The sequence below is a fragment of the Acanthochromis polyacanthus genome, chromosome 1, assembly GCF_021347895.1.
Source record: "Acanthochromis polyacanthus isolate Apoly-LR-REF ecotype Palm Island chromosome 1, KAUST_Apoly_ChrSc, whole genome shotgun sequence".
Lineage (NCBI taxonomy): Eukaryota > Metazoa > Chordata > Actinopteri > Pomacentridae > Acanthochromis > Acanthochromis polyacanthus.
In genome coordinates this window covers 59,234,977-59,255,496 of record NC_067113.1, presented here as the reverse complement: position 1 = coordinate 59,255,496, position 20,520 = coordinate 59,234,977, and the positions used below count along the sequence as shown (strand labels likewise).

General features: G+C 40.8%; 1 protein-coding gene across 2 annotated transcripts in view; it reads left to right on the top strand.

The window, feature by feature from the left end:
- Window positions 1-19,666, top strand: part of LOC110945274 (acyl-coenzyme A thioesterase 1-like) — a 39,281-nt gene extending 19,615 nt beyond the window's left edge. For both annotated transcript variants that reach the window (XM_051949826.1, XM_051949819.1), the window contains exons 3-11: window positions 3,905-4,004; window positions 5,933-6,117; window positions 8,003-8,151; window positions 8,442-8,561; window positions 8,721-8,803; window positions 8,883-8,973; window positions 9,140-9,220; window positions 13,112-13,250; window positions 14,566-19,666. In XM_051949826.1, the coding sequence (XP_051805786.1) occupies window positions 3,905-4,004; window positions 5,933-6,117; window positions 8,003-8,151; window positions 8,442-8,561; window positions 8,721-8,803; window positions 8,883-8,973; window positions 9,140-9,220; window positions 13,112-13,250; window positions 14,566-14,684 (1,067 nt within the window). In that variant the 3' untranslated portion in view covers window positions 14,685-19,666. The remainder of the gene's footprint in view (window positions 1-3,904; window positions 4,005-5,932; window positions 6,118-8,002; window positions 8,152-8,441; window positions 8,562-8,720; window positions 8,804-8,882; window positions 8,974-9,139; window positions 9,221-13,111; window positions 13,251-14,565) is intronic.
- Window positions 19,667-20,520: the final 854 nt, after the last annotated feature.

The following is a 20,520-nucleotide window of genomic DNA, read 5'->3' as shown; positions in this document are numbered from 1 at the left end:
AAAACTGAGCTAAAGGAGAGAAAATATTTTGATGCCACTCTTGTACTGCTACATAACAACAGAGTGTTCCCAAGAAGTATTAGTAGCCTGCACTAGAAATAAAGTAGCCTGCACCACCGTTGTGCAATGGCGGTGCGCGCAGCGTGACGAAGCGCACCAAAGGCGCGTACAATCTAGGGGGGTTTGGAGACATGCCCCCCCAAGAAAATTTTGATTTCTTAGTGCTATTTGGTGGCTTCTGGTGCATTTTATTTGTGTAATTTAAAATTTTTCTAGCACTTGGTTTTGTCATGTGATTTGTGTATTTAAGTACATTTCATCAAAATGTGAGTTCTAAGTACACAATTTTCATGCAAACTGCACTTTCACCAGTAGTATGTGTGTCTGGTCTCTTAGTAAACCTCTGTAGTATGCTGTCTGGCTTGTAACATAACTGCATGTTTAGCATAGATGTGCATCTTTCTGTATGTTTGGTTTTGGGAAAATATTAATTAACCTAATTTAATGACTATGTGTGAGACCTTAACTACGGGATCATAGACTGGCTGAGTGACTGCTAGCTCTGAAAACAACAAGTCATTGATTATTATACAGCAGATCAGAACAAAAATTAAAAAGTCAAAATGCCCAGAATATTTTTCTAAGTCCAGATGTGAAAAAAATTGGCCAGGACTTCCCCTGTATTTTATCATTTCACTCATCTTACAAAATATTTACAGTCATTTAGAGCATTAATGAAAAAGGCTAAATTAGATCTATATGGGTAGCACCCAGAATATTTTCTAAGTCCAGACATGAAAAAATTGGGCAGCATTTCTCCTGTATTCTGTCATTTCATTCATTCATAAAAGGTAATTGAACAAATCTATGAAACCTATAAAATGTTTACATTCATGGGATTTGTTTCAGTAAATGTTAGTAATGTCAAATCATAGTTTGCAAGCAAAAAAAAAGTGGGAAATACCTGTTCTCTGTTTTTTTTTAGGAAGCCCAACATGGTCTGCTGGCCCTTGCCAAACTCCTGCTTCCTCTTTGAGGACATTCTCATTCATAAATCAAACAATCAGTCCCTCCAGGAATTTGCGATGTTGCGATCGCGCGAAATCAACCAATCTCTGCGAATTTTGCGCGGCCTTGCAATTTTGTCCAATCACCCAAACTTTCCCGCAATTTTGGCCCGCCTCCCGTGAGTTTCACCAATCATAGCAGCTCCCAGCGCAAACGTAATGCATGTACGTCACCGAATTCACTTCCTGTTTATGGTTTGAAGATGCAGACATGTGCGATACTAATGTCTCTCATTTACCAATAAAAATTACTGCTGAAGACCATGATAAACAATTAATTCACTGATGTTCTTCACCAAAGCGGAGCTAAACTGTTTTACAACCGTGCAATATTGTGGTGGAATTAGTGATGGTGAAATCGAAGCTTCATGAAGCAATGAACCACTTTGACACATCTGCTTCAAGAATGACACATTGCTTCGAAGCATTTGACACAACCAGAAGAGTGACATCTACTGGTCCTGTGTCAGAACTGCATCTAAGTGAAAAAACTGAAAAAGCCTCAGGACTGCTTGTCTCACACTGCTTTGTACTTGCAATAAATGTTTTAAACGTTATATATGTATGTTTGTGTGCATATATGTGTAGTTTGTTTCTATGAATGCATGTGTATTGTGTATGTGTGAATCTATGCGTATGTATCTGTGTGTTTAATGTATTTAATGCAACTAGATATATCTAAACTAAATTCTAACTAAATGTATACTCTCCCTAACTTCTCTTAAAATGACAAATGGCAAATGCACTAGCATAATCTGCTCCTCTCAAAAACCCACAATGTGAGGAGTTCATCAGACCCCTATGCCTTGTAAGACCTGTACAGTTTGAAATGTCCAACCCCTTCAAAGTTCGCGCGAAGCACCGCGACACGCGATGTGACGTAACGAGGCCTCGTTCTCGATAGTCACGTGATTGTGGGTGTGCTGAAGCAGGGATCGAAACACCGTCTCAGAACACTTCCGCTTCAAAAGCTCGGCACTGTGTCGAGCAAACTGGCTCGAGCATAACATCTCTAGGTGGAATACAAAAAAAAGAAAAAAAAAATCATCAATTGATACACACTTTTTTAAAAAAAAAAATCACGAAACATATTAGAACGGCTGAAATGAGCGGACAACAGACCAGACAAATCACCATGATGGAAACTGTTGCCTCCAGATCCATTTGAGCACTGAAAGAATGAGGTAAATTAGATTAATTATTCCACCAAAGAGTGGAGAGAAATGTCCGTGTTGTCCGGAGGGTCGACCACCGCCTGAGCGGGACGGGGGACCCTGGGCAACGCGCTCCATGGTCGGACAACTGGGGCAGACGGGGCGTCTCGGTCTCGCCGCTGAGAGCCACGGCGGAGTTATGTGACGATCAGCGTGTGTGAATCATTTCCTTGTTACCCACATCACTCAAAACGGACTCAGGGATTTGAATGAAGTTTTCAGGGTCAGTCAGAAATGACACAAGGACGAAGTGATTAGACTTCGGCAGTGATACGGCTTAAAGTTTGGATCCACGTATAGGTTGTGGGAGAGCAATCTGCGGACAGATGAGCGCTAATCTGCGATCCCGCAGGCCGCGGTCGCTCTTGGAACACTCTGTAACAAGCGATCAACATAAAACTAATTAAGCTTAAAATCAGTTCTTTCTGGGTATTTTGTTATGTAGCAACGAAAAAGTCCAATATCTCCCCCCAGGACTTGGTGGAGACCAAAAACGGGCCTAATAGAGAGAATATATTCAATGCTACTCTTTGGCTGCTACATATCATGCGATCATTTTGCATTATAATAACACTAATGAAGGTTCCACTCAGTTCTTTGGGAGCCTTTTGATATTTAGCATCTAAAAATCCAAGAACTAAGATAAAAAAGAGAAAACATGCTACTCCTCGACTGCTACGTGATATGTAATCATTTTCAACCCTAATTATATCAATTAAGCTCATAATGATTTTTTGTGGGCCTTTTAGTATTTAGGAGATGAAAAGCTCAATAATTCCCTCAGAAGGTGGTGGAGACCCAAAATGGAGCTAAAAGAGAGAATACATTGGATCCTACTCCTGGACTGCTACGTAACAAGCAAGCATTTTGCATTATAATAACAATAATGGCGCCCATATTCAGATATTATTGATATTTATCACCTAAATAGCCTGATATTTTCCTTTAAGAGGTGGTGGAGACCAAAAACAAAGCTAAAAGAGAAAAAATGTTGACAACTCCTGGACTGCTGCATAACAAGCGATCACACTAGTAAAGCTTACACTTAATTCTTTGGGAGTCTTTTGATATTTAGCTGCTAAAAAGCCTTAAAAAGAGAAAAAAGTGGATGCTACTCATAGACTGCTACGTAATTCCTAATTATCTTGCAGCCTAATAACACTGATTCACCTCATAATGAGTTTTTGTTTTGACCTTCTGACATTTAGCAGATATAAACCCTGATGTTTCCCTCCTTCAGGAGATGGTGGAGACCACCAACGGAGCTAAAAGAGACAAAATATTGGGCTACTACTCATACCGTACAATACAGTTATAGCCTAGTAACATGAAGAAAGCTTATAAGCAGTTCTTTGTGAGGTCTTTGGTCTTCAGCAGATAAAAAGCCCGACAATTCCCTTAAGAAATGTTGGAAACCAGACGTTTATTGTACTTTTGTAAAGGAGAGATTTCTGCTTATGATTATATAAATACCAAAAGTTTCTAAAAGCATGTTTTCATGCTGTCTTTATGATTTACTGGGTATAGATTCCTCTCTGCATTGAGGAGTCCGATGTTTTCTGTCTACCTTTGACGTTCGTGCTCACTTGCCTGATGGATATTGTGTTTGTTGTTGCTTTGCAGTATCAAAAGATCCGAGTGTTGGAGGCACGTACACTGGAAAAGAGCCAATGGGTTTGTTGTGGAGCATGTGTCCCGTCCCAGGCAGCCGCAAAGGCCTCAGGTGATGCAACTGTGAGGCATGGCCACCTTGAAATCCATCAACAATTACAGTCCAGGTCAAAAGTTTACATACACTTGTAAAGAACATAATGTCATTTCCAGTTATTTCTACAACTCTGATTTTTCTCTGATAGAGTGATTGGAACAGATACTTCTTTGTCACAAAAAACATTCATGAAGTTTGGTTCTTTTATGACTTTATTATGGGTTAACAGAAAAAGTGACCAAATCTGCTGGGTCAAAAATATACATACAGCAATGCTAATATTTGGTTACATGTCCCTTGGCCATTTTCACTTTAATTAGTCGCTTTTGGTAGCCATCCACAAGCTTCTGGCAAGCTTCTGGTTGAATCTTTGACCGCTCCTCTTGACAGAATCGGTGCAGTTCAGTTAAATTTGTTGGCTTTCTGACATGGACTTGTTTCTTCAGCATTGTCCACATGTTTTCAATGGGGTTTAAGTCAGGACTTTGGTAAGGCCATTCTAAAACCTTAACTCTAGCCTGATTTAGCCATTCCATTACCACTTTTGATGTGTGTTTGGGGTCATTGTCCTGTTGGAACACCCAACTGTGGCCAAGACCCAACCTTCGGGCTGATCATTTTAGGTTATCTTGAAGAATTTGAAGGTAATCCTCCTCCTTCATTATCCCATTTACTCTCTGTAAAGCACCAGTTCCATGAGCAGCAAAACAACTCCACAGCATAATACTACCACCACCATGCTTAACGGTAGGCATGGTGTTCTTGGGGTCAAAGGCCTCACCTTTTCTCCTCCAAAAATATTGCTCGGCATTGTGGCCAAACAGCTTGGTTTTTGTTTTGTCTGACCACAGAACTTTCCTCCAGAAGGTCTTATCTTTGTCCATGTGATCAGCAGAAAACTTCAGTTGAGCCTTAAGGTGTGGCTTTTGGAGCAAGGACTTCCTTCTTGCATGCACTATGGACACTGACACCTGTGTTCCAGCAGCTTCTAATTCTTGGCAGATCTGCTTTTTGGTGATTCTCGGTTGACTCTTAAACCTCTTGACCAATTTTCTCTCAGCAGCAGGTGATAGCTTGCATTTTCTTCCTGATCGTGGCAGTGACGAAACAGTGCCATGCACTTTATACTTACAGTTGTTTGCACTGTTGCTCTTGGGACCTGCAGCTGCTTTGAAATGGCTCCAAGTGACTTTCCTGACTTGTTCAAGTCAATGATTCGCTTTTTCAGATCCGTGCTGAGTTCCTTTGACTTTCCCGTTGTAGTGTTTGTGGGCATTTGTATCCACTGAGCCCTATTTAAATGGCCTCAGAGAAGTAACCAGCTGTAGTCACTCATAATCACTCACAAGAAGTTAAGAGGCAATGCTATGAAGCTCATTTCATTGACACAACTTTCTAAGTCACCAAAATTGCTAATTCATGTTGCTGTATGTATATTTTTGACCCAGCAGATTTGGTCACTTTTTCTGTTAACCCATAATAAAGTCATAAAAGAACCAAACTTCATGAACGTTTTTTGTGACAAAGAAGTATCTGTTCCAATCACTCTATTAGAGAAAAATCAGAGTTGTAGAAATAACTGGAAACTCAAGAGAGCCATGACATTATGTTCTTTGCAAGTGTATGTAAACTTTTGACCTGGATTGCAGGTCAAAGTCCATAAAATGTTATTTAGATGGTCTTCAGACCATAGGAACTAGTCCAGGTGAAGATTTGTCCATACGGGAATTTGTTTTGACATGTAATGAAACCATAATTTTAAAACAATGAAAAAAAACAGCAGCTGGTATTGATAAAAGCCACTACTAGGGGCACCAGAATGCTGGACATGAGGCAAAGATGCACAAGTCTGACAAAATGGAAAGAAATACATGCTGAGAATAGCTAAGTTTTTCTGACATTATTGCTACTGTTGATGGTTTGGTCTTCATTTCACTGGTCAGGTTAAGAAAGCTGAACGTGTGCAGCCCCATGCTGGTCAACATCTCGGTCCACAGTGGACATGAAGGCTTCAGGGATCAAACTCCTCTGGCCTCGGTGCTGATAGAGAGATGGTACATGGCTCCAGGTGTCAAGAGGATTGATGTCCGAGAGAGGGGACTGAAAGGGACTCTGTTTTTACCTCCAGGTACTGTTTATTCACTCTCGGCATTGACCAAGCCGATGTCGATATCAGTTATTGGTAATTAGGAAAGTTTTTTACCCCTAGCTACCGTCTTTAGTACCAGAGATCATCTGATATGTTCTTTGAGGGCCAATGTTGATATCAGTCATTGGTATTCAAGAAGGTTTGTACCTCCAGGTACAGTCTTCAGCACTAGGGATCTACCGATATATTCTTTTAGGGCCGATGTCGATATCTAATATAGGAAATTAAAAAGAGTTTACAGCTCCAGGTACTGTCTTCAGCTCTCGGGATTGACCAATACGTTTTTTTAGAGCCTATATTAGGTCAGTCATTGGTAACCATGAAAGTTTATACTTCCAGCTACTGTTTTTAGCTGTGAGGATCGACCAATAAGTTATTTTCAAAGCCGATGACGATATCAATTTTGGGTAATCAAGATAGTGTACTTCCACAAACTGTGTTTGACACTAGAGATCAACCTATATGTTGTTTTAGAACCCATATTAGATCAATTATTAGTAATCAATTAAGTTTATACACCCAAACACTGTCGTCAGCACTAAGGATTGGCTAACATGTTCTTTTCAGGGCCGATTTTGATTTCTAATATTGAAAACTAAAGAGCTTTTACCTCCAGGTACCATCTTGAATCGAGCTATATGTTTTTTCAGACCTATATTAGATTAATTATTTGTGATCAATAAAGTTTATACCTCTAGGTACTGTTTTTTGCTTTAGGGGTCGACCAATATTTTTTTCAGGACTGAAGTCTATAAATGATTGGTAATCAATATATTTTATACCTCCAGGTACTGTTTTCAGCACAAAGTATTGACCAATATGTTTGTTCAGAGTTGGTGTCAATATCAATCATTGGTATTCATATTCAGTTATCATAGCAATGCTTCTTGTTCTGTCCCTGTTAAATAAACTTTAAATAAATAAATATTCAGGAAAGTTTATATCTACAGGTACAATTTTTAGCTATGAGAATTGACCAATATGTTTTTTTTCGTGCCAATGTCAATATCAATTATTGGCAATCAAGAAAGTTTATACCTCCAGGTACCATCTTTACCACTAGTGATTGGCCTATATGTTCTTTTCAGAGTCGATGTTTACATCTAATATTGGGAACTAGAAAGAGTGTATGTGTCCAGGTACCGTCTTTCACACTAGGGATCGACCTATATGGTTTTTCAGAGGTTATATTAGATCAGATATTGGTAATCAAAATAGTTTAGACCTCCAGGTACTGATTTTAGCTTTAGGGAGTGACCAATATGTTCTTTTCAGGTCCGATGTCTATAAATTATTGGTATTCAAGGAAATGTTAACCTCCTTGTACTGTGTGCAGCACTAGTTATCGACTGATCTGTTTTTCAGGACTGGTGTCAATATCAATTACTGGTAATAAAGAAAGCAGCTAATGTCCTGATTTGTGTGGATTAGTGTGCTTCTTGTTTAATTTTTTCAGGTTGTTTCTCTGCTAGAAAGATGCGTCTGTCACTTACAACCGAGTGGGAATGTTAATGAGCTCCAGATAGCGTTAGCCATGTCAAAATAAGTAGCCTAGCGTTGTCGGCAAAATAAGTTCACCAACAAGACAATTATTGGGGTGTCTTCTGTGTAACACAGAAACTAGACATGCTTGTAGAAGACTGCGGTGTTTATTACAACTTTAGCAGCATCTGCTAACTCACCTTCCAAACAAACAGCTCTGCTAATATATGGGAGCTGCTTCTTTCTGCAAATGCACCCTCTGTCTCTCTGTGTAAACAATCGCTTGGTGTTGTGTTACTTTTTTGGTTTAATAAATGAAATAATTTTGTTGTGATCAATGTTTGTTATCATTAAAATGATTTACTGTTTCTCCTCTGGTCAGGTCCAGGACCCTTCCCTGGGATTCTGGACCTTTGGGGAGGTGGTGGAGGGCTGGTGGAGTATCGCTCTGCTTTGCTGGCGTCTCACGGTTTCGCTACAATGTCGCTGGACTATTTGAGTTGCAGCCAATCGGTATTCACCTATGGTGAGGTTTGTGTGACTTTTATTATCTGTGGAGGACAGAGATGTTCAGGTATGACACGTTTCATTGTTATTCGTACGATATGCCGTTGTGACCAGATCAATCAGTTAGAAAATCATAATAATCAGAATCATGTTTTTATATAAACTACCATTCGAAGGTTTAGGGTCACCCATACAATTTTATGTTTTCCATGCTAAGCTTCCAGCTAAATTAAATGTATCATGTCTTTTTGAACTTGCAGAAGACCTGTTTTTCTGTTAATACTTTCAATTTTGTGATATTTATCTCTGCACAGACTGCATTTAATTTCATCAAGGACCATCCTCAAGTGGTTGCAGACAGAATTGGAGTTGTTGGGCTTTGCATCGGCTCGCTTCTGGCACTCTACTTAGCAGCCGACAGCACTGTTGTCAAGGTAGTGAAGCAAAGTACCCTCATCTTGATCGTCCTGTAGTCTTTAAACGTTAACTGCCTTTTGAATGCTTAAAGTTGCTGTGTAACTAAGCAACCTATCCTAAAGACAACATATGTACTATTAAATGACCAAAATACCTGATTCATTTTTTTGTTTCAGCCTCGTTGTACTGTTTGCATCAGCACCTACACCATTTATCCAACCGACAGGGTTCTCTCAGGGTCCTTTGAAGAACTTACCATGTAGGTACTGTCAGTATCATGAACATTCAACATGGAGTTTCACAGTCTTGGTGACATGAACAAATACTTGTGATGGCAGACTTTCTGACAAGATATCTGTGGACAAGAACAACAACGAGATGTGGAGGGATGTAGGTCTGGAAATTATGTCTGACTCAAGGAAAGTAAATGTAAGTAAAGTTTTATACTGGCATTCAATTACAGCCTGGTATCAGTGTTTCCAATACTTTTATTTACTATCAGATATCTGCAGAGCCAGTGTGACTCTCATCAACCTCAGTTTATTTTGGTATTTGTATTATTGGCATGTTTTAAAGCACTTTTTCTTTGTGGCAGACGGGAAAATTAACAACTCCACTGTTGCTGGTCTCCGGCTGTGATGATCAGAACTGGCCTTCATTTGAGACGGCTGAAGATGTGAGCTCACTACACACACTCAGACACTTGTGTCTTGATGTCAGTTTTATCAAAAGTGCACAGTTCTCAACACTGTATGCAACACAAAGGCAATAGAATATTGAATTTACTCTTCTAAGATTACAATAGTTGAAGTGTTGATTTAAACGATAGAGCATTAGCTGCAATTTTGACTGAAAAAGACAACGTTAGCCACAGTGTTAGCCTACACAAGATAATGTTTACAGCTTTGTTAGCCTGAACAAGATAACATTAACCAAGATTGTAAGCGAAACAAGATGACATTAGCCTAAATTTTAACACAAAGAAGAGAATGTTACTTGCTGTTTTAGCTTAAACAAGAAAATGTTAGCCAACAGCTACAACATTACTTGCAATGTTAACCTAAAAAGATAATGTTAGCTCCTGTCTTACCCTAAATAAGATAATATTAGCCAAATTATAACGTAAACAAGGTGACATTATCCTACATTTAAACCTAAACAAGATAACATTACTTGCTGTTTTAGCTTAAACAAGATAATGTTAGCCAACAACTACAGCGTTACCTGCAATATTAAACTTAAAACATAATTTTAGCTCATACGTTAGCCTGAGCAAGATAACGTTAGTCTAAATAAGATGACAGTAGTTGCTGATTTAGCCTAAACCAGTGCTTTCCAACCTGGGGCCCATGCCAGAGATCAAAGGAGGCACAAAGCTTTGTCTGCTCTGAGGCTGTGAGGTTATAAAAATTAGATTTTCACATTCTGGATAAAGTCAGAGTAACAGACTTACTATGTCATCACAAGTCAACCTATAAAACATTTTTTAAAACATTTATTTGGTCTTTCCTCAAAAATCTAAAAACAACTCAAAACTGCTGATGATTCATCAGTATCTAAAACCAAACTCCGGCTATACCTGGAGAGTTAGCTTAAATTTCCTTTTATTGAAGGACAAAATTAGACCCAAATGTGTTATTCTTTGTGAAATGCTAGCAAATGATTGCATGAGGCCAAGAAAATTGCCGCAACATCAGGAAACAAAACACTCAGACGCTACGGGTGAAAGTGAGGACTTTTTTCTCAGGAAGAAGCAGTTTGTGCTGTCAAAAGGGTCCAGAGACATTAGAAAAGCATTTGAAAAAGCAGGCAGCGATTTACTCAGAGCCACAGAGGCATCATTTGAATGTTTGCTTTTGATTGCTAAGGCTAAAAAGCCGCACAATATCAGAGAACAGCTCATCAAACCCACCTGCCTAGAAATTGTAGAGAGGCTGTGTGGCCCACAGGTTGCGGATAAAGTGAAACCCATCCCTCTATCTGCTACCACTGTTGAGGACAGAATAGATAAACTGGCTGGAGATTGCCAACATCAGCTGCACAAAAAGCTTCAGAATATTCTCTTTGCCATTCAGTTGGATGAAACGACAACAGTGTCAGAGGAATCTGTGCTCATAGTTTTTGTGTAATATATTGACGTGATGATTTGAAACAAGACATTCTTATGTCTACCAATCTCGTCACAACAACAACAGGCCAAGACATTTTTGCAGCTCTAAACTCGTATTTGTTGTCAAACAGTTTGCCCTACGAGAATCTTGTGGCATGCTGCACTGATGGTGCTGCAGCAATGATGGGCAAAAACAAATGATTTAGGGAAAAAGCACCGGAGTGCAAATTTTCCACTGCATACTACATCACCGAGCACTGGCTAGCAAATAGCTTTCAGAAGACCTCAATATGACCTTGGTGACTGTTATTAAAGTCTAGGCTTGCGCTAGCCGATCAACACAGCGCCATTGGCCCATCGTTTTGCTGGATGGTGATCAAGATTTGGGCGGCTCCGACCATTTCCGATGCCTGCTGAGAGAAAAAGTTTGTTTTTCTTCTATTATCGCTCGGGCGTTTCGAAGACAAAGTAAGTCGAATCCTTTTTTGTTGCTTTTTACAAGAAAAATAGAGCACAGCTGTGGCTCACACGGTTCAGAATGACTGCACCATCCAGCAAAACGATGCGCCAATGGCGCTGTGGCGATCGGCCAGCGCAAGCCTAGAAAGTTGTAAACTTTATTAAGGATCGTCCCTCTAACAACAGACTGTTTGCCCAGCTGTGTGGGGATGAAGTGCACCAGACGCTGCTGTTACATACAGAGGTGTGCTGGTTTGTCATGTGGACAGGTGCTTCTACGTTTCGTGGAACTGCAAGAAAAAATAAAGGAGTTCTCGCACGATCACAATCGAACACTGTACTAACAACTCTCGGATGCTTTTTGGATGAATATGGCATACCTAGCAGACACATTCATACTCTACAACAAGACAAAGAAGCAAATATAGGGGCTTGAATCAAACATCTTCCAGTGCAATGGGTAATGAGTCAGTATTATTTTGCTGGGGCTGGGGTGCAGCTGATACGGGGGCTCCTAGCTAAATAGGTTGGGAACCACTGGCCTAAATGATCTAACATTAGTTGCAGTGTTAACCTAAACAAGGTCATATTAGCTACTACAGTAACCCAAACAATGTTACTGTTAGCCTAAACAGCATCATCTGCTACCTTAGCCAAAACAAAATAATGTTACTGTTTTTTAGCCTATGCAACATATTATTAGTCAAAGCATGTTAAGGTATGGAGGAAAATTGAACCAAGTCAGATCGAGTTGCTTCCCCAAGCAAAATAGTTCAAGCATCTCAGGATCTTGTTTAGGAATGATGGGAAAATGGAGTGCTAGATGGGCAGGCGGCAGTAATGCAGGCGTTGCATTGAACTGTCGTGGTGAAGAGGGAGCTGAGCTGTAAGGTGAAGCTTTCGATTTACCTGCCCATCTGTGCTCCAACCCTCACCTGTAGTCACGAGCTCTGGGTAGTGACCGAAAGAACAAGATCGTGGATACAAGCGGCCGAAATGACCTTCCTCCGTAGGGTGGCTGGGCTCGGTCTTAGAGATAGGCTGAGGAGCTCAGACATCTGGAGGGAGCTTGGAGTAGAGCCGCTGCTCCTTCGCGTCGAAATGAACCAGTCGAGGTGGATTGGACGTCTGATTCGGATGCCTCCAGGGAGACTTCCTTTGGAGGTTTTCCGAACACGCCCGTCTGGGAGGAGACCCTGGGGCAGACCCAGAACTCGCTGGAGGGATTATTTATCTTGTCTGGCCTGGGAACGCCTTGGGATCCCCAGGAAGAGCTGGAAAGCGTCACTGGATGGAGGAATGTCTAGAGTGACCTGCTTCGCCTGCTGCCTTCGCAACCCGGCCCCAGACGAGCAGAAGAAAATGGATGGATAGATGGATGGATGGAAAATCGAACCCAAAGTGAGAGCATACAGAGCAGGCAGTAGACAGACTGGAATTAAACAGGTCTTTATTCACAATGCTAACACCAAACTAACTACTAATGCCAACTAAACTGGCCACTAAAGCCAGAAACTCACTACGGGTGAGGGAGAGGGAAGGCAGGATTCTGAGGGGCGGCAGTCGAGGGGGAAATTGCCGGCGCTTACGACATCCAGTGGAGCGCGGCTGTGGCGGCCAGAGATGACACTGGGTCACACGGTGTGAAGCCGGTCTAAATAGCAGATGCAGATGATGTAATGAGCTACAAGTGTGCGGCTCCCGCAGCTGCACTCAATCCTCTGATCAGCAGCTGCAGAGAGCCACACAGACCGGAGACACACCAGCAGAGTAGCGGCTAGTTGGAAGAGGTCGGGGCTAAGCAAAGCCTGTGACAAAACAAGCTGTTAGCCACTCGTGGCAAGGTAACATTAGCCGCTATGTTAGCCTAAACAGCATGCTAGTTGCCTATTTTTGTCATATAGCAAACCCGCTGAGTGTCAAAATTTCACCTCTATATTCACATGTATCACCAAAGATGTAGACTCAGTCTGAGCTTTATTCTGATTTGACTTTCAGATAACTCAGACGATGCGTGCAGCCGGGAATGACCACCTGCTGAGCAGACTGGACTATTCTGACACCGGACATCTGATCGAACCGCCTTTCTCACCTCATTTCAGGTCGACTAAATTTGTGACTATAGATAAAAGGAAAGGTGAGTGAACATGAGTGTTGATTATGGAATATTAGACTAATTCAACAAACTTTTACATTTAGGTGTTTTCCTGTGAAGAGACTGATGAAGGTCGTTGATGTTTCTGTTAAGTTTCATACTCTCTTCGACACATCTTAGTACGATATTCACCAGACGTGATGCTTACCCTGCTATTCACGAATCAGTCTTCATGCAAGGCCTCATCCCTTTGTAATTTATTACAAACACTGCTGTAGCTGTGACTTCAGATGCATAAACTGCCATAACGTTTGAATGTGTCGTTCATTTGGGTCACCAAGTAAGTCTGTATAATGTGCTTCAGGTTCACCTGCCGGTGGCGCTAATGGTTATTTGTAGAGCACATTTCATACAGAAACTGCTTGATGTAATGCGTTATGTGCAATAATGCAAAGTAAGTCATATGAATAAAAACACAGCCAAGTTTAAACCAGAATTTGCAGAAGTAGTAAAAGTGGCGTATTAATTACACATGCAAATCTCACACTGGAGCCTTCCAAGTAATGATTTTGGTCCGACCTATATAAAAAGTGAAATCGATCATATCCTCTACATATTGAAAAATTGGTACCAACAACTCCACCGTGTGGCCAGCCACAGACCATCATGTGTTTTATTAATTAGTAACTTCTCAACTGTGACATGCCAACCAGAGTTGACGGACTTTTCAGTAAGGAGCCACTTACACTGATCAGGTATAACATTCTGACCACCTGCCTGATATTGTGTTGGTTCCTGACACGTTGAGGCCTGGACTCCACTACTGTAGACCCCTGAAGGTGTGTTGTGGTACCAAGATGTTAGCAGCAGATCCTTTAAGTCCTAGAAGTTGTGAGGTGGGGCCTCCATGGATCGGACTTGTTTGTCCAGCACATCCTACAGATGCTGGACTGGATTAAGATCTCGGGGATTTGGACGCCAAGTCAACACCTCAACCTGGTTGTTTGCTCCTCAAACCATTTCTGAACCATTTTTGCTTTGTGGCACGGCACATCATCCTGCTGTAAGAGGCCACAGCCATCAGGGAATACCTCAGCAGTCCACCTGCATCTGGAGGATAAAGGATGTTCCTTTGACAACGGCAATGTCCACATTTTGGACAGAGAGGACAGACCCACTAACAAGTGCCATGATGGAGAGATGATCAGTGTTATTCTCTTCACTTGTCAGTGGTCAGAAGGTTCTGTCTGATCGATGGATGTAACTGCTGAAGTTCTTTAACTGTGTTGATGTTTAGTAGTTTCCGATGCAGACTGAAGGAATAATCCTCTGTTAAATATCACCATGTGTGTTGCAGTGATGATACTGTGGGGAGGTCTAACCAAACCTCACTCGGACGCTCAGGAGGATTCCTGGAAGAAGATCTTGAGTTTTCTGCAGCAGCATCTGTGCAGCAGCCTCAACGCCAAGCTGTGAACGATAAAATGACCGTCACAAATCTGACACACGAAGGAAAATGTGATGTTACCAACTGTTAACTTGGACCTTAAATGTTTAGAATTGCAGCCATGATTCTGTTTGAAGGACATTTTACAACAAATGTGGCTTTTTTAAAAAATCAACTTAAGGAAGCTTTTCCTTTTTAAACAGTGTTAGTAACGCAGAAGGCTGCCAGTGTTTCAGTCACTGGATGGGTCAATGTAGGTACAAAGTCATAAAAAAATACTGAGCACATGATAACTTAACGTGATAAATTTATGAGCAAATACTTCCTAATGTACTACATAAACGTGAATATTCCCTGAGATTATAAAGTCATAAATTTGCAAGAAAAAACATAATTTTAATTCTAGTCCTGAAAAGGAAACAGCGTTGTTCTTGCAGTTTGCTGAGATTCACGTTAAAATGTTTTTTCAGCAGTTATGACGCTAACCACAAGTTTTTGTTCATCACAAACTAGTGTGTTTTTTCTTGTAAATATATCACTATATTCGAGAGAATTTGTGAGGTATTCTGTTGTAAATCTGTTCCTCAATCAAAGAAAATTCACAAATTTATAAGTTAAAAACTCAACTGTCTGCATCTGTGGTTTTATGACGTTAATTCAACTTATGTTTTTCTGTGCTGACTTTTAGAGGCTTTCTTGTGAAGTTTTCATTTTAATCTCAATGAATACTGAATTTTGTTTCTTTATAGATTTATATAATTTTCTCATCAAATTACTACTCAAACCTGAAGCAATATTCATTTTTTCAATGGTGAATTTATGTCTTTAATGGTAAAAATCATGAGTTTCTTCTCACAATATTACCTCCCTTTTGGCTGCCAAAAAACGCTTTCTCATTTGACACTTCGATCACGCCGCCATAATGTTTTTTCAAACTCTTTAAAATTCACCCAATACACACAGTGTTAGCTTCTGTATTCAGCTAGCTAGTGATCATTATCCTGACAGTAAAGCAGAGCCTTCAGAAGGTTCTTAAAACAGAAAGAGGTCATGAACATCATTAATTTGCATTCACACAAACATGCAGCTTAAAATGTTAGTAATGACTTTATATTAGAAACTTTTGCTCTAAAAATGTGATTCGACTTGTTAGCGTCATCCATTAGCAACATAGAGCCAAATCTGTTTGAATTACCCTCAAAATTCAAGATACTGTATCTCCCCACAAACACTGACTGCACCTGATTCGATGTTCCTGGATTTCAAACCTGACAGACTTAGCTGGAAACTTTGTTGTCAACTAAAATGTGTTCCTGAGTCTCTGCAGCGACTGAATCTGTCTTCATTTCAGGTCAACAACAGCTACTTGATTAGTTTTGGAAGTTTTAAGAGACAGTGAGTGGTGCTGGACAGCCCTGGGGCCTCATTTATAAAGCTTGCGTATGCACAAAACAGGGCTAGAAAGTGGCGTAAATCACAACCTTTGCGTAGAAAGTGTTGTACGCTGTGTACATTGTGATTTCTACAAACAAACTTGGCGTGAGAATGTGCGCACCGGTGCGCCAACTTTGATGCTTGCTTACGCACATTTTGGAGACAGAGGGAACGGCAGTGCCAGAGGGTGAAGTGGTGAATTGAAACCAGATTGATCTCAAACCTTTATTGTTATCACATATTAGACTTGTAGAGCCGGATAAACCCTCATTGTTGTAGATGTTCTTATAGTGCGCCATTCGGCCTACGACTGTATTTGCAGAACTATGTTCATATATCAACAGGGGTGGATTGAACGTTATTTCCTTCGGTCGTTTGACCCAAGGGCTGGTCCACATCTGGGCCGGTGCGCTACTCTTTATTAAATAATTTTGTTTACTGATCACCCAGTACCTGTATAACTCATTGGGTTAAGCAGGTGATCCATTTGCAGAGGCTGGTCTCTGATGCAGTGGCCTGGGTTCGATTCCTGCCTGCAGCCCTTTTATGCATGTCTTCTCCCCATTTCCAGTCACTCTTCACTGCAACTATCACAGTAAAAAGGCAAAAAAAAAGTAAATAATTTTGTTTATTTATCCATATGCAGCAGAATGGGATGAGCGTCCAACCATTAATCAGCCCTGTACAGGCACTCAGGCATGCAGGCCCACATGCGTCACACCACAACGCAATAATGCCAGCTGTTTTGGATGACATTATAAACATGACCAGCCAGTACATCAGGCTTCCTTACACTGTGGGTGAACAGGCCAACATTAAACGGCAATTTGCAGTGATGTCCGGTTTCCCAAATGTAATCGGCGCAACTGACTGCTGTAAGGGATCCGAGTGAAGATGAATTTGTCTATGTGAACTGAAAAAAATGTACATTCAATCAGTGTACAAATTATTTGTACATCGGACATGATCATAACAAATTTAGTGGCAGGGTGGCCTGGGTCAACACATGATTCATTCATCCTGACACACAGCAGTGAAAAGACTGCAGGCCGGCGCTGCGTAAAATGCCGTGGATCAGCAGCTTATTTATATACAGATACATTCATGAGTTACTTTGCATTTCCCATTCATGGTAAAATGTGGGTGTGTTGTGGGCGGGATGTGAGGTGGATCTACTTGCACAATCTTCCAGCTGGTGTGTGATTTATAAAAGGGAAATTGCGTGCAGCTGTGCTTACGCACAGTTTTATAAATCGGGGGCGAAGGGCATAGCCCATTTCAGATTTTCGGCGTACGCAAACTTTTAGTATGGATCCTATGCAATGTTTTATAAATGAGGCCCCTGATCTGCACAAAGTAGCCTGGACCTCAACTTTATGCAAACAAGGAGTGACCAAAACACCCCATCTCTTAAAACACCATTCAAAACATCACTACCAGAATGCACTTCACAGCTGCTTGAATGGCAATGACTGGGGGCACCGAAAAGTTGTAAGAAAAAAATGAAAGCTGCTACTGACCTCTCGCTTTTACAAAATATTTTTCATTGTTTTCGTTTTGGCTCTTTAATCCAATAGGGAAGCTGTATATGACCTTTTCATTTTGGACTGTTAACATTCAAATTATGATGGACTGGTTTCCTTGTTTATGTGAATTACAGCATCATCAGCTGCAGCCTCTGCCTGTATGTAAAACTGGTAAGCTCAATGACAGTATCCTGAGGGCAATTAAGTGGCAAATGTTGTGCAAGAACAGCACTTTATACAACCCTTTCAATTTCCACTTCTTAGAATGTTTACTGTCAATTATCACACCTAAAATAAGAAATAATATTCTGTACTTTTAGCAACTAGTTTTCAGCTGTAAACCAGAAACATCATAGGGTTCTGTATGCTAATCAGTCAATCAAAATGAGTACTACCCAATACACAGTGAACAACAACAATCTGTACCCTTGATCTGTGGTAAAATAATCTGAAACGTTCTGTGCAGTAATGTAAATTTTAAAATACAGTAAGTAGCACTCTATACATTTAATAGTAAACATGATAACAATACTAAACAGTAACAATATTCCACATTCTTAAGTAATTCAATAGTGCACAGCTCAGCAAACATCATAGTGTTCTGCATAGAAATCACAAAAAGCTGCTCTCAATAATCTTTCACAGTGAGTAGATGTTCTTGTGTTGCAGGTCCATGGTTCAGACGTGACCATCGAACAGGCCGGGGGGGTTTGGCACCGTGGACTTCCTAGAGGACCTCCTCTTTTAGCATTCTTCATATGGGATGGAAATAAAGTAACGGTTTAGCACGTCCGTCAAAGGTCTGTAGGTGTAAAAGCAGGAAGCCCTCCACAATGAGGATGTGAGTCTCCTCCTCCTCCTTGTAGTTGGACTTCGGGACAATTTCTGTGCCCAGGGTGTTATTAATACCAGGAGACGTCTTAAACTTCACTGGGTTCTCCAGCCACATGTAGATCCTGCTCATCATGGCATCCATGTCCAGAGCAGTGATGATATCATACTGCTTAAAGCCATCTTCACCAACTTAAGTCTGATCTTGGACTTGACGAAGTCATCCTGGTGGACCACGCAGCAGTTGGGCAGGTTCTTGATCATGCGGTTGGTGAGGGTGGTTTTCCCTCCATTGGTTAAGCTGCCGATGCCGATGATGTACTTCATGTTCTTGGATTGGTCAAAGCTCGGAAAAAGGGTCAGAAATGTCAAGATAAACCAGGTTGGCAGCAATCAGACGTGGAAGGAAGCTGAAAAAGAGAAGGTTGCAGCAGGAAACGTCAACTACTTGAGTCTTCCATGGCACTTGAGTTTAGTGAGTAAAAAAGAGCAGAAAGGGAGCTGCCACTCAGACGCTGTTCTTCCACCCAGAGAGGACGTCTTTCTGCTGTCACTGCTACACATACTCCCCTATGTTGAGGTTTTAGGTGGAATATTTCTTTTAAGCAGCCCCTCAGGTCTCTTTGAGGATTTTGGATGGAATACTCAGTTAAACCAACATTTTAGGTGCATGTCCAGGGATTTTTGGTGGAATGTTCCTTTAAGGTGGATGTGTGAGGGCCTTGTAGGTGGAATACTTCCTGAAACCAACCTTTTAGGTCAACATTCAAAGATTTAAGGTGGAATATTCCTTTAAACCAACCTAAATTTCATGTTTTTATCATTATCAAGTGAGAAACTTCAATCCAGACTCCTCATAATGACGTTTGAGATTTCTGCTGCTGTTATTTGTTTAGTCCAGACTAAATGACAGAAATCCACAACTGTAATTTTATTTCAGGACTTGGTTATTAAATGTCAAACAATCCATGTGACTGTAAAAACTCAACAGCTTTACAAACTCTAAGACTAAACTCTCCTCAAGGATCCAAAAGAAGTTGGAGTTCTACATGAGAGCTTTAATTATTCTTCATCTACTTCCTGAAAAGTTTGATCAATAAAAAAGACAAAAACTAATATTTTCAGCTGAACTAAAGACAGACTTTGTGATTTTTCTGCTCACATGTTGTGTTGTTGTAAACTCACTCTTTCAAATAAATACCCTCCTAATCCCCTGGAAACCAGTGTTTGTCCTGTTTTTGTGTCACTATTCGGCGATCCCAGACAACCGGTTGTAATGTTTTTGAGCAACACACCATACTATGACGGTTTTACAGTGAAGGTTCTACTATGGAACCAGTTTGACATGTTCAGGTGTTCTATGTGTGAAAACTCAGAGATTTCAGGGATCAGAAGGTGGTTTTCAACTTTCTTTGGTAACTTTCTGCTTCAACTTTAAACTAAATTTCCTTCACTAAGCCGGCCCTCTGGACTTCCAGTAAGCTGTGTTCCTATTGGCTGTCCAGGTGGCTGCTTGGTGTGATCAGGAACATCTGAGCAGCTCAGTGTCTTCCTGCTTTATGTCTGCAGTCAAACATTTCCTCTTCTTCTCTTCACTGAACCAGGTTTGGCTCCGTTGCTTTATTTTGTTTTTTAGGCGTTGGCTTGCAGCTTCCAGCAGTAAAATCATCTTTAATGTGTTTCTTGGTGTGTTTTAGGGCTTTGTACTGGACAGTTGTCTTGGTAAATGTGGTTCTTTAGCCACAGTTAGCACATGGTGCTAATGTATGCAGTGATTAGTGGATTTGGTGCAGCTGAGTTGTGTCTTTATCTTGGCTGTAGTGAGTCTTTAGAGGTTTTTGGTCAGACTCATTCTGTTTTCTTGCTTGTGAACCAACGTTGGTTGTCCAGAAGGTAAGAGTTCCTGTCCTGATTCTCTGTTTAAAGAGCTTCTCTGGTAGGCTGCAGGAGACTTAACATTTGGGCTGTGCTAGTTTGGTTTGCGTACGGTTTCATTTGGACGACTATCTTGAGGCCCCTCCATGTGGTTTAGTGAGGTTTTCTGTAACCAGTGTTGGGCAAGCTACTTGGAAAC